Here is a 15,051-nt window from a genome sequence, read left to right as displayed (position 1 = left end):
TGCATGTTTATTTGTCCCTGGCAGCTCTGATCTCCAGCACTTCCTTGGCAAGGAACAAAGAAAATGGACTGAAGGAACAAATGAAGTGCAGGAGAGAAGAGATCTAAACGCCAACTGTGGCAGCAGCAAGAAATACATGCTTCTGTGAGGGAAATTGCCTTCCCCAAAAACTGTGCACTTAGCGCTGGCATAGAAATGGCACGTCTCGCTGGTAATACTGTACAATATATATCAGGAAGGTGCTTTTAGTAGAAGCTAAGCATTCGCAGCGAAGAAACACATGATACATATACGACTGCAGCTATTTTCTCTCCTATCAAAGAGTGGTTTTGTTCTCAAGCCAGCCACCGGATGCAAAGACATTTTTGGGGAGCCAAGGGGGGGAGAGCAGATTTGGATTTATTGAGTCATCCCAACTGTATGTATAGACACTCCACACGCATGTGCACGCGCTGACACATGCCTCTGCACAAACACACACCTACACAAAACAGATGTAAACAGTGTAATGCCTGCCTCATCATCCTCCTTCCTCCTCACACGCACACACAGTAACAGAACTGAAACAAAACACATACAAAACAATCTCTGAAGGCTGATATTTATCTAAATTAGATCAGTGTGCTCTTTCTCTCTCTCTCCTTCCAGTCCAGGATACACAGAGTAATTATAAAATTGATTTTAATGCTATCGGAAAGACAAGATTCCTCTCAATAACAATCTCTGAAAAAACGTCTATCTTCAGAGACGCAAAAGCACAACCTTCCAAACCTCAACGCTGTTATCTAGTAAACATGATGTTAACAAGCTCTTAGCAAGGACTCGGAAAGCGCTGCATTCACTTGCAACGTCTGATAACACAGCCAATTAAGATGATTTTCTCCGAGATGCTGCGTCTTGTCTTGCGGATCAGTTCCCCCCCATTTCATCTTCAGAGTTGAGGAGAAACATCCGGCTCGTGACTCGAAGTCACTGCACTCTTGTGCTGAACTAGTTGCACATACTGTGAGAATTGGACACTGTGGAAGGTTGCGACAAGTGCAGATACACAAAAATGACGTCTTTATTTTCTCCATACATACATACATGGGCAGTGCTCATGTCGCTATTGCAGTATTTTCCTGCAGGATGAGCTGGCAAAAGCTACTAAAAAGATCACCAAGTGTATAAATGTTTGGAATATTTGGAGTATCAGATCCCTCTCTGTAAGTGTTTTGCTATTAATGATTTGATCTCTCAACATGACTGTAGTTTTCTGTTTGTTGGCTTTCCTCAACTGCCTCTGCCATACTATTAGACTTTTACTATTAGAATCTCCTCAAAATGAAAGTTTCCCTGCACTGATGTAGGCGGCATAAAAGAGTTGCCAGTATCTTCTCTGATAACTTCACTTGCTCTGGATGTTGTTCGGAGGTTGTTCGGCAGTCTGCACTAACTGTGATCTGATCTATCGACGTAATCTATCGACCCCCGAAGCAAAACATCAGCGTTTCATCTGAGTTTTCTGATTTTATGTGAATGTTCCTGGGGTTGTGATGGGATTATCATAACAGGTGATTTTCACTTTTATGTCAACGCCACTACTGACTCAAAGGTTGTGGAATTTTTACCTTTCTAATTTCTACCTTTATGCCTTACAAATTGCTGATGCTGATGTTGAAAGCAACCCAATCAAACCCAGCATTACACCTCAGAATTTACAGTTAGCCGAATCCTCCCTGTTCTCCAGGGAACCATCCCCACAGAGCTCAACGCTGGTCTACTGATGCCCTTCAATCCAGAAGAATCCCCCCTGGATGGAAGGAGCTGCTGTATCGAACTGTAAAACGCTGCCACCCCACTGAGCGGCGCAGAGACAAACTACTTTAGCAAAGCAGACTGCTGACGTTGATGTAGCAGCAGCCAAACTGACACTTAAATAAGCCTGTTAAAAACACCATACAGTGGGAAGATTAATGAAACATCAGACAGATTATGAGTAACCCACTTCAGAACACTAACTGAACATGAGGGTAGCTGGAGTTCAGTGAGAACGAACCTCCTCACTGAACATGCTCTCTATATGTCTCTTTAAAGGAATATTTTACATTTCGGAAGAGTGTTTATTCGCTTTCTGGCCGAGGGTTAAGATCACTGTCCTGAAGGAAATGTGTCTCGGACGCATACAGCATCTGCTGCTAAAAGATGAGAGGATTGACACCAAGCTCATTTCTGTTCTTGTACAGATTCAACAGTCGAGATAATATATATTTAGTAGTGAGCTTTAGAGGTGCTGGCAGGGAGGTTTTCTTACCTTTGGACAGAGCCGGGGTAGCTGTTCCCCTCTGTTTTTCCTGTCTTTAAACTAAGCCGAAGCAAACCAGCTGCTGGCTGTAGCTTCATTGTCATGGACAGATAACGTATCGATCTCCTCATCTTACACTTGGCAAGAAAAACAAATGAACATTTTCCCTAAATGTCAAACTAGTCTTTTCAGATTTTGTAATGTCTGATTTGACAGCAACGCAATTAACGTTGTATCACAATCACAATTGTTTCTTGATTGCCCATTTTCAAAGCTTTGTACAGTTGTTTGTGTGAGTGTTTGAATTATTTATGACTGAGTTTGATCTTGGTGTGAAACGTGTATTTGAAGTCTATGGTGGCTGAAAGAGAACTCAAGTCTGCAACTTAACTACAGAAAAATAGATAAAACGCAAGCAAATTAAGAAACATGTTCATTAATTTGACAATGCACATTGACATAAAGAAATGTGCTGAAAATATAGAAGAAAGAAGTACATATAGAAGCTCTGTACCACAGTGGTTTCCAACCTTCTTCCTTGAGGGACCCCTTTTCTATCATTGAGTAAACTGACTAACACATTTTATGGATATTTCATATTATATTCACTGCATAATAACTGATAAACTGTACAATAACCCCAAACAGTGGAAGCAATAACTGCAGGAGGTTGTGTAAAATAACCGATTTGGATGACTTTTGTGCACATTATTTATTGTGAATGCTGCATCAGGGATGAGTCTTCCCGATATTTCTGGAACTTTTTCATACAATTCTCTGTCTGCATTATGAATGTCTTTTAATTTTTAACAATCATGCATACTAAATAGGCTTCTTTTCAGACAAATTCAGTGTTTTCTTCTCCCTGAAGCTTGGCCATTGTTCTATTAGCTCTTTGGTTGTTGTTGAAGCTGTGTACTTTTCTAATGCGACGAGGCTGATTAGCAGAGTGAAAGCTCTGTGAACACAGCTTGTGTTCAGGTTTTCACTGTGCCGTCATGTTTATATGTTTCTAAAAATAATCTACACTTAAAAAATAACTACTTCAGTTAGTTTTCTTCATAGAAGTGAATGGAATGCTGAGAGATAGTGCATATTTTTTCTTACACCCTTTAAAATCAAGAAGGCCTCTTGGGAAGTGTTGGCGACCCCTCGGTGGGGTCAGGACCACCAAATTGGAAACCAGTGCTATGCAACAGACTAAACACTAAAAACTGGTGAGCACCAGGGGCATTTCTAGGAGTTGACAAGGTCTGGGGCTAAGCCCTGACCATCTGGGATGATGTGTGCAGAGGACACGCCAGTTTTTTTTTTTCTTTTTTTTGGGTAATCCTCGCTGTTCTGGCTGGAACACTACTGTCTACATTTCATTTCATTCTGTTGGAATGTACGGACACTGCAAACATTTACATTTCATCTGAAATTCAATGTTAAAAGTCATGCTAATACAATTATTAGCTGAGAATTCTCAAACCTACGGCACCAGTGTTTTATGGACACTTTACTTTTTATTCTGTTGTTACAGTTTTTAATAGACTGATGTTATGTTTGCCACTTTGTCTTATGCAAATAAAATAACCAAACCAAGCAACCAAGCCAAGAGCCTAATGGCAGTAGATGCAATTCAAACACTCGTTAACTTGTTTTGCTTTTTTGTCATCTTGCTTGTCTCCGAACTCTCCCCAGATGTCCTGCTTCCTTTGACTCATGCTATCTACAGAATGCCTGCATGAAAAAATCATGTACAACTTACAACTTATAACAACACTGTTAGACTGTAAATGTACTGTTTCATTCAATCAAAGAAATGTTGTCTCTGGACACACACGCTGCATAACGTAATAATAGAAACAGTTCAGTAATATACAAGCTTATTTTCTAGGAGGCAGGGCTGTGCTACATGAGCGCTGTGATGGACTGACTGAATTTGTATACAAGCGAGCGTTACCCAGGCCTGCCCGCTCCCTCAGCCTGTCTACATCCAAACATCTTGGATCTATAGACTAAAATGAACATGGTGCTCACCGTCATCAGTTTTTAATGTCACCCAGAAATTGTCATAGTTTTCTATCCAACTTGCAGCGTTTCAGGACACTGTTAAACAAATTTTATGAGACCGTGGGGGCATCTGCAGTCTCCTACGCAGTGGTCTGCTAGGGCTGTGGAAGCTCTGAGAGGGACAGAAAGAGACTGAACAAGCTGTTCAGGAGAGCTGGCTTCGTCCTGGACTGCCCTCCGGCCACCATCGAGGAGGTGGGTGAGATGAGGATGTTAGCCAAGCTGACATCAATAATGGACAACCCCTCTCACCTCCTGCATGAGGCGGTGGGAGGCTTAAGCAGCTCTTTCAGTAACAGACTGCTGCATCCACTGTGTGAGAAGGAACGCTACCCCAGGTCCTTCATTACAGCAGCTGTCAGAGTGTTCAACTCCAGCATCATTTAATGCAGCGCTGTGACACGAGTAATATGGCACAATCTTTACTGTGTTGTATATTTGTTTCTACTGTGAAATAGCACAAACACTGTAGTTACTGTCCATGTCTGACTCATGTGCAATTCAGTGTTTTTTCAAGGCAGAGGTATTTTTCTCATGTGCAATTCAATATCGGCAACAGTATTCTTATAACCTTGTATATAATGTATATGTATAGTTCTTTGTTCTGTATCCTTTCTTATCTTGATCTTTCTATGCCTCTCTTTTTATACTTTGCTGGCTGTGACAAATTAATTTCCCCGGGATTTGAGTTTAGTTTATCTTAACTTATTTGTTTGGGTTTTCTGTATCTGCAGAATGTGTCTTTATGGAGTTCCGTATATCAGAAGTCAAAGTCTCTCTAAATGCTACCTTTGTGATTTCAAACCACAGACCTGTTCTGCATTTGCTTGTGCTTTCTATATAGATACGACTTTTCCTATGTGACAGTACTGTGTATGCCTCTATATGGTATAAAGTGAGTCTTTCTTCACCTGAACACACAGTTCTGATGTGCATTTGGTTTACATCGGAATCTAAATTTGTAAATTCAAGTAAACAGACTGTTTTACTGCCATTTGACCACAGATAAAGGTCATATTGCTCTGAAAGTGTCAGGTCAGCTTTGCATCTGCAGGTGCCTCTTGGTATAGAGCTAACCTGTGACTTCTATTAATATACACAGGATAGGAGATGTAGGTCACAGGGCTTCAGTGCCGTCATGAAGATAGCTATACCGAGTGCGAGAGGTACCGTGAAAGTGTAGGCCATCTGCTTCTCCCGATCAACAGGTTTAAGGAGCCTCAGGTAGCGGATTATCCCAGTTGGGGTCAGGCCGAAGATTGTGGTGTAGTCATCCAGGGTAACCTTCACCATGGGGTCTTTTGTCTTCCAACAGAAAGATGTGCAAAAAGAAACATGTTACCATGCCGACACAAGCGTTTCAGCAGTTTTTCCAAGGCCACAGCTGTGGGGCTCAGACAACCTATCAAACAATAAATTTTGATCAGCCGAAGAGTCGAAAAAGTAATAGGCTGGCAGGTCCCTCATCTGTCTTCAGAAAACAGTGAAGACGGAGCTGAGGAAGGAACCAAAAACCGATGACTTTTTGACATGATGGTATCAGTAAAGAAAGGAAGAGAAGATGACTTCTGCTAACACATCATAAACCCATTACTGCCCCTGCTCCTTTCCAGGGGAAAATACAATAAAAAGAGCCATTTACCAAAGATGTGTCATCACTGCTGTGGTTAGACTGTGTTAACAAATAAACCTGGAGTCCATTCCTGTGAGTCGGCTTCGATTCACGTCCATCAATGAGTCCTCTTTAGAGAGTTTGGTAAACATTAGGACTGGGTGGCTTATTGATTTTGTTATCTCTGTTTCCACTTCACTTTGATTTGTTAATCTTCTCCAAAGACTGAGTGAAGGGATATTTTAAAAGATGAACTAAAGGTAGTAGTCATTTGTTTTGGCTGCGTGTGTGTGCGTGGGCGTGTTTTCACACATTTAAATATAAACCTCTCTCAGCGCAGTCAGCGGATGGAGAGAATCCTCCACTGTGGTGGGCAAACACACACAAACATGCAGCCACACACTCACACAGGTTGTTAATTAATCAAGCGAGTATGTCAAAACACGTCCTTCATCCAACCACACGCAAAAATCAATTCATAAAATACAGTCGTTTTTTAAGAGTGAGGCTGGCATTCAAAGAGAATAATTGCACAAGATTTGACGTAAGCAACTGCAGGAAACCACAGCAAAAGCATCCATCTGCATATAAAGTAAGACAACACAGCACAGCAGAACACTCCGAACACACACACTCCCATTAGGATACAAAAGTCAGTGCGCACGCATCATTACCGGAGACCTGCTTAGTACTTAATTCACCATTTACGAAACTTTGAGATAACAGAAAACATATCATTTTTGCTGGAAAGCTCACAATTGTATATTTTTTCCCTAAAATTGAGTTGCAAAGTTTATAATTGCATGCTGACGATGTCTCCAGCAGTGATGAGTGCCCACACTTTGGTTTTTACTTCTCGCAGAATGATGCATGAATTAACAGTACGGATGTCCCGAGTCAATTTGCAAGGATCAAGCTGATTGAGGCTTTTTTTAATGGATCGGTACTGACTACATGAAGCCCATCCAATTCTGACCCTTTGTGTACTGTAGCTCACCGCGCACTCGGTATGGCAGGTGTCAAAACAAAAATATTTGTTACGATGAACGATATCGGCACTGACATTGTGCCACAATAAGCAAGGGATTCCTTTTTTTTTTTTTTTTTACACCAAACAAACAAAACAAATGTGTTCAACCTCCATTTGTTTAGAGTGGAAATGAGGAGAAGTCCTGTCTGAACTCTCTGGCCTCGACAGCTCCACACTGACGCTTCTGAAGATACTATACAAAACTCTACGTTGCAATGCAAAATATAGTAAGAGACCAATTATAGCTGTGATGCAGGTTTAACACAGAGCTATTAAGCAGTCGAATCTCTTAACTGACATAAATGTAGGCCTACTTTAAGCCATTAAGTGTGCACCGTGCAGCTGTATTATGCAGGAAAGCATAAATATTGGATTAATCTCAGCATCAGGAGACACCCAATATTAAAAGGACTCACATGGGCAATTAGGAGCAAAAAACTTAATCGGGACATCCCTAAATTACACTGTAATCGTACACAACTGTGTGTGTGTGTGTGTGTGTGTGTGTGTGTGTGTGTGTGTGTCATTGCATCTAAAAACATCCCCTTTACCTACAGGTGTATCACCAGGAGCCAGCTACAACAAGGAAACAAATACAGCAGGGAAATGACTCTTTGAGTGTGTACACAACACAAACACATGAATAAATGTGGACCTTTAATCAGTATTTACTCAATGCACTACAAGGGCTTTGTGTTTGTATGCACACATGCATGGGTGGACGTGGGTAAAGCTCAGGCAACAGTGAGCAGATAACGGCATTTTCTCTCTACCTCCTCAATGTCATTATCCAGTGCGATGATTCCCAGGGGGGCAGTGAGGTTGGAACTGGCTGAGATAGTGGTACCCACTGGGGAGGACTCGCTCACGTAGCCCTGATAGGTGGCAAACTGAAAATACGGTGCCTGGTTGTTCTCATCGAGGATCTCAATTATGAGGTCAGCATAGGCTGGGAGGGGGTGACCGTTGTCCTGCTCAGCCTGAAAAAATAAAAACAGAGAAAGGAGAAAGAAAAAAAAATGAAAGAAAGAAATTCAAACATCAACAAGGCTTTAAAGAAGTCTAAAAACCAGCCTGCTGGAAATTTATTTAGAAGCACTAATAATGAGTTGGATGATGAGACACGCTCAAGAGATATGCTGTCCCAACTCTTATGCAGGCAAAGGGACAGAAAGGAGCCATTTCTCCGAGTGTCATTTCAATTAGAGAAAGTTACATTGACTAAATTTAATCAGGAGCCCACTTAGGATTAGGCCTTAGTAATTACTGGGGTACTTAACGCAAATACCATCATTTGTAGGGGAGCGACAGTAATTAGTGGCTCTTGCTACTCCATCAAATGAGTGACCAACGATAGAAGGAGGAAATATTACTGGCTAAGTATGTGCCAAAATTAACCATTAAATAGTAAACGAGTGTACCAGCACTTGTTTCCAGTTCAATCCGTCTGAGTGAGTGTGCAAACTCAACTGAACTGAATTCACCACATTTCTGCACACCGTCTCTGTTTTTCCTGAAAGCTTGAATGAACCGTGGAACAGCCTGATATAACAAAATCCCAGCTGACAGCTCTTCATCTCTCCGTCACGTTGATATCCTCCTCCGAAAACAGGCATGCAGCAGCCAGCCATAGACCACAACTCATTTGAATGTCACCATGCAAGTCTCCTAGAGACAACAATGTGGGATAAATTATAAAGTATATATTATAAAGTTAAAAAAGCTGAATCAGGTAATCAGTTCTTCAGAAAACCAGCGATATTCTATAAAATTCCACTTCGTATAAAATGAAATCAATAGACTTCCTTAACCTATAAAATACTAACAAATGCTCGAGCAGTGTAATCGAACATATTAAATGTTAAAACTCAGCTTACACATAAAGCTCTGGAGCTGTACACACAAAATGCATGAGTGAAACGCTCACTCGAAAGTCCACGTGGCAAACTATACGGGCGTAACGTAAACATTCCTTCCCCTTCATTTTCCAGGACGGACGGAAGGCGACACGACTGCTTTCGTAACACAGTATCTTACCACAAATCAAAATGTGTGCTCCTCAAACTGTACCAAGAAACTGAAGAAGCTGTCTGAGAGCGGCCCAGTGAGACCAAACCGAATGAATGTGGTCTGGTCAAGCTGTCGCTGCGAACGTTCCCCTCCTAAGCGCATATGTCACCATTGGCTCCCACACTGGGATGCTTCAGAAACATTAAGGCTTTGAAAATACAGATGGAGTGGGGGAGTGAGACAACATCAGTTTAAGCCATGACCTGGAACTAATTCTGCACATTAGCTCGATTTCACTGGGCTTGTGTTGCAGAGTGCCGATTGCAACAGAAGAATATAGTTCTGCTGCTAAACGTGGGGCCACAAAACTCTGGTTTTCTCTTGTTTATTGTGTGTACCCGAAGACGGTAAGCTGCACACTTTTGCAGTATTGGCACATCATGTTGAGTTTCACTCCAGTGTCACAACTGTTTTTTTTATTGCAGCGGTACACTGCCACGTTATGCCAGACTATCTTTCCTGAAAATTGGCTACCTTTTTCCCTTATCTGAGTGATAATAAAGAACACCCACACTGCGCTGACCCAAAGATGCAATCTGCTCGCACAAACACCTGAGGGAACAGCCATGTCATTGACAGAGAAAGCGCGTGTGCCTGGATTTCTTTTTCCTCAACATTCACACACACATTTTTGTCAAAGAGAGAGAGAGAAAAGACGGGGTGTAGGATTACAGTGTTCCCTGGTGACTTAGCTCTTTAGCGGTGTCCCGATTTCAGGGAGGCACTGCTAAATGACCTGCGCTCCACTGCTACAACACACAGGCCTGCAGGAGATATGCTGCTACCAGAAATCATTGTTTATCACTCAATCTTGATCCTCCCGTCCTGACGCCATCATCCTCAAGCCATCATACTGCATCTCTTTGCTTTTTTTTTCTCCCATTAAACCAGACGTTTTCTCTCCATGTTCGTCCGCCTCTGTCACCCATCTTCATTGTCACCCCAGTCATCTTGGTGGATATGGCTCCATCGGGATTAATCAGGACTTCCTGAAGACCGACAGATGTGTTTTTCTGAAACATGCTTGAGTTGATCATTCTAGCATCAGCTTTTTATCTCCTAAAGCATTAAACTGTGCACCACATACTGTGCTGCATCAGAGTACTCTCAAGATACCTAAGTCTAATTCTCACTTTCCTGCCCCTCTGAGTCCTTGAGCAATGGTTCCTCCCCCTCTCCATAATGCTGGTAGATAAGGCTCCTTCCACCCTCTACACACATCTCTCTATCTACGTTAGCCTTTTCCTGCTCCCTCTTTGAACTGTCTCCCCTCCTCTAGCTATGTACAATCCTCCCGAAGACATGTAAAATGGCTCTAATATGATCACTCTCCCCTCGTTTCCCTCTTTTCGCGGAAAGCAACTCTTCCTCTCATCTCTTTGCTCCCCAGGCATCCCAGTAAACAGCAGGTCACACAGTGCTCAGAGGTGTCAAGAGGTTAGTGATGGGCGGATGGAAAGTTCATCCGCACTGCTGCTCTGCACCAGCAGCACCGAGGCAATCCCTGAATCTGCCCTGAATTAGGATTCATGAGAGCACAGCAGCACATCCTCCCGCTAAGTCCATAAATCATCACATCTTTTTCACCCCCATCTCCAAAGCAGCTATAGATAAGGTTAATGGCCTTCAGGACTAAGGTTATCTCGGTGGAGCGGGAAAGGGTGCATGCTCAAGTTATCGCAATACGACTTAAACTTGTTGTGGCACAGGCACGTAAAAAATATGAATTGAGGTGTTTTGATGAAATTCAGAGGTAGCAGAAGAATCAGTTTCCATTTTGCATTACTTTAAACCAATTTTAATGACCAAACATTCTGTGACTTGACAAGCACATACAACAAATTGACCACAATAATTCCAAAGTACATTTTCATACAGTAAGTACTGATGATAAGTCAACATTTCATCGTGGGCGAGATGGTGAGAAATCAAGACGCACCTGCAGGCGGATGATCAGAGACCTGGATACTGTCGTGATGTATACAGGTATATAAACAACCAGGTTTTTTATGTTTCATATAAACTCAATATCCTACATATAATCAAAACCAGGATACTAATGCACATGTAAATGAAGCGGTTGTAGTCTGTTTGGTGACAGACTCTGGGCCCCCTCGCTGCGAGGAGCGGTGGTTGTTTTGCAAACAGCAGCAGCCTGATCAACTAACGACTATGTGTTGCGACACTTGAGCTCCCGGAGTTCACAGCAGGCGGTCTACTATCATGTCAAAATCCACTGGACGGGTGGACAGAGCGGCGCACCTACAGCTACCATGAGGTGTGTATCTGTTGTCTCTGCTGATCTGGTCGGACTTACATTGTGGGGAAACCACTTGAAAATAGAAATTAATGTTATAATCTCTTCAGTTTTAACATTTATGAGTTAATTGTATTTTATGTGATAATTATTTTGTTGTTGGCCTTGAGTTTCATTTATTTGTCACTAGTGTTGTGTTTACTGACATCATTTTTTTTTTTTAAAAGCACTTGTACAGATAAAAGGAATGGCTTTACATGAAAATATCTTCTTTGTCAACCCAATAGCAGTACACCTGGGGTGTTGATGAGCTATTCTACGGGGATCTCCTTTCAGTAATGTAAAATATCCGGATAAATAAGAAGGAGAGAGCAAGAACGCATAACTGAAGCCCAAAAGCAAGAAACAATGGCTAAAACAGCTCAATATCTGCCTGCTGAAGCGCAGGCCAGCTGATCAGCTCACATTTGACCCACAGTGGACGCATGATAAATCCACAACCAATCATCTCACAGCACCATCTCTCCACTCTTCCAAGTGCTGAATATTTTTCTACACAATCTACATTTTGCTTGGTCTTTACAAAACTGTGGTATTTGGCATGCTTGGCCCGTGACCTGCCAGACAGCGTGCTACTAGTCTACTAGTCTACTGTGGGTGCAGGCTTGTGGATCGCTTGTCTGCTCTGGGGTGATTTCAAAAACACACAGGTCACTTTTAAAACTGGTGTGATTCATCGAACTGCATTAAAATATTCAGCAAACTTCTGAACTAAATTCCTCTTTGCCAGGTTTTTCATGATTGTACATTGCAAACCCTATAAAGTTTTTGGGATATTGTGTATCTGTGCATCTGTGATTGAACAACACTCACAAATTCTTCTACTTTAGTCAAAAACCCCATCCTGTTAATGCAAATACGAAAGGCGTGAAAAAGTCAAATTGACCATTGCTGTTTACCTTGATGATGAGCGTGAACCTCTGATACAAGTCCCTGCTGATTGGCTGCAGAACACGCAGCTCTGCAGTGGTTCTGTTCAGGGAGAAATACTCTGGGTATGTGGCTGGATGACCTAGAATAAAGAATAAGATTCACAGATTTGGATTCGGTGCACTTTACGATACCAATCAAGAACATCAGAATGAACATTTAGAAGTCAAGTCATGGCGCGCTGGCTGAGCCAAAGAACATAAAATGTGCAAAATCAAAGAAGATATGTGATGAACCTACCAACCAGGATGTAGTAGAGAATGCCAGGTCTGTCTGATGGGGGCTGTATGTTTCTGTCCATGTCCACAGCCCGGATAGAAGGGGTCACATTCAGCGGGTTCAGTTTGCTCTGCAACAAGGGGTGGGGGAGTCAGTCAACAAAACAGCAAGGCAAGCAGATGCAAACCCATTTATTTTCTGTTGATTGTAGTTGCAGCCTATAGCTGCACAGATATTGTCTCCTAAAATAACTTTGAGTGCATAATTTCAGAGACAAGAAATCAGCACAGTCAGATATAGAGAATTCTTCTCTAAAGAGTATATATTCTACCCTACATGCAATATATTCATACATCGGCTGCTGTATAATCTTATGTCACGTGTTGTAAATTATATGTAACTGCTTATGATAAAAAAAAAAACAGGACGCTGGCCCACTAAACCTTATTCTGCTTTTAAAGGGGATGACAGGAGCTGCTGTGATTGGCCATTCATAAAGCTCACCCTAGTTCCACCTGCTGATACTTCCTTCCTTTAAATAATGTCTTCCCTCCGCACTGTGCTGTGCTGTGCTAACCTTGCATTTGCTCCTGTGGTCACTAACGCTGCGACCATGTGCGCTTGCCCCACTTCTGCGCTAGCATTTACAATTAACCTCCGTCATGGAAAGAGAGGCGAGGGTGGCTTATTTAAAAAGGCGTTTAAACAGGAGTGTGCATGACACATCCAGACCAAACGGGGAAGGTGCTGAGCATAAAGTGAGCAAACAGCTTGCACATAGCAAGGCTCCAGCGTCCACTAATTTATTGCACCCAGGTGATGTTTCAAGCACAATTGCGCTTCATTGGACTCACACTGGAGCCCTGCAGTGTGCAAGCTGTTTGTTTGTTTGTTTGTTTTATTATTTAAATAAGGCTGCAAAAACTGAATAACGCAACAACAACAAGAAAAAAAATATTTCTGATTTCTAACTCAAGAGCAAAATTCTGATGTAGGCCAGTGCCTTAGCATGCAGCCACAATGTATAGCACACTGGCCAATTATTAGGTTATTTAATTAACAAGTCAGAGCTATTAAATCTGTTTCTCATGAACATGCGTCTAAATATGCCCGATAGGAGTTTCACATGAAGGATGATCTATTTGTGGTGCTGCAGGCTACTTTTCCCGCTCATGCACACTCAGACACCATCAGCATTAATTGCCCAGCTCTGCTGCTACACTTTGGCACTAACATATGGGTAAGTGGGAATTTGTTTAGCACATCACATTTATAAATATCTCTTCTCATGCAAAATGCCTCCATATGGCTTATATGGTATGTGTGAGCATGCTAAGAGGCCTGTGCTAAACTTCCTTAGCGTAGAAAGGCACATGGCTAACAGCTCTCTGGCAAGAAGAATCCCTCCCTGAGGGGGTATATTTATATCCCTCAGCTCTGGAGTAATCCTTACACCCCTCCCTAACCAGCCCTCTCGCTTTTACAATGTCTGGAGGTGCGCTAAATCAAATCCCCCTAGCTCTGCACAATGATGATTAGCTATAATACCCTCCTCCAGCAGTCATTATCCAGGGGACTCCAGAGCCCACATTATATCCCCCCAGGGCAAAAAATAAATACCGATCAACTTAATAATGCCTGTCTAGCCATTGTGATTAATTACAATACACTCATCAATTATGAGAAGACAAATCTCCCCGTGGACAGATATGTTAGCATAATGGTTACACTGCAGAATGGAGAAGAATCCTAGGTCAGAACAAAACTGACTGAAAACAGCAAAGCAAATGAACGCCATTCCTGGCAAACTGTTGTGAAATTAAACGATTCGCTGTTTAAGGAAAGTAAAAGGAGGCAATTAGGAGGTCAGTGTTGTGTAACAGACGTAACACATTTGAAACATTGTGGAAAAACTGAAAATCTATAGAGGAGACATTCTAGTGGGAGTTATGTAAGCGAATGAATACAGTTGAGGTAAATGTAACATCACTGCAACATCAGAGCTCATTTTTGGGGTGAAGCTTTGGGGAGGATGAAACGTGTTAAAAAAGGGAAAAGTGGGAAGATGGGGAGAAAGGCCAACATTTTCTCACACGAATGAAAAAGCTGTGGTTTGTGGAGCCGGTGCTCCCAGGTCCTGCATACTTAGCAGTCTGCAAACCTTTTATCATAAATTATACATGGGAAAACTCTAAATGGAAAGCCTGGACAAACAACTGTGACTCACCATGGCTGCTCCCACCCAACCACAGCTACAGACACATGCTCATGCAGTACCTGAACATACATGTATAAACTGCATAGGCCGAAATCTATAGCTTTTGATTTTCTCAATGTATAGAGCTCCCACTGTGCATGCTGCAGATTTCTGTGTCAACTGAGCTCTCTCTCTGTCTCAGTTCAGTTTAATTCAATTCAGCTCGACTCCCGGATTCAAAGCATGTCAACCCAGTACACTTAACCCACAGTCTATGCGGTCTTTTCCCAATACTGCTTCAGAGCAGTATTCTCCGTCGATCCTTTAATTTCAT

General features: G+C 42.1%; 1 protein-coding gene across 1 annotated transcript in view; it reads right to left on the bottom strand.

Moving 5' to 3' along the window:
- pcdh15a (protocadherin-related 15a) overlaps nucleotides 1-15,051 on the bottom strand; it is a 140,950-nt gene that overhangs the window by 85,378 nt on the left and 40,521 nt on the right. Inside the window, exons 8-11 of the mRNA XM_041947023.1 lie at nucleotides 12,542-12,650; nucleotides 12,271-12,383; nucleotides 7,758-7,964; nucleotides 5,513-5,647 (exon numbers count right to left, since the gene is read on the bottom strand). Of these exons, the coding sequence (XP_041802957.1) occupies nucleotides 5,513-5,647; nucleotides 7,758-7,964; nucleotides 12,271-12,383; nucleotides 12,542-12,650 (564 nt within the window). The remainder of the gene's footprint in view (nucleotides 1-5,512; nucleotides 5,648-7,757; nucleotides 7,965-12,270; nucleotides 12,384-12,541; nucleotides 12,651-15,051) is intronic.

Source organism: Chelmon rostratus, chromosome 11, assembly GCF_017976325.1.
Source record: "Chelmon rostratus isolate fCheRos1 chromosome 11, fCheRos1.pri, whole genome shotgun sequence".
In the NCBI taxonomy this organism is placed as follows: domain Eukaryota; kingdom Metazoa; phylum Chordata; class Actinopteri; order Chaetodontiformes; family Chaetodontidae; genus Chelmon; species Chelmon rostratus.
Note: the sequence above shows the minus strand (reverse complement) of the source record. Positions and strands in the feature narration are given on the sequence as shown.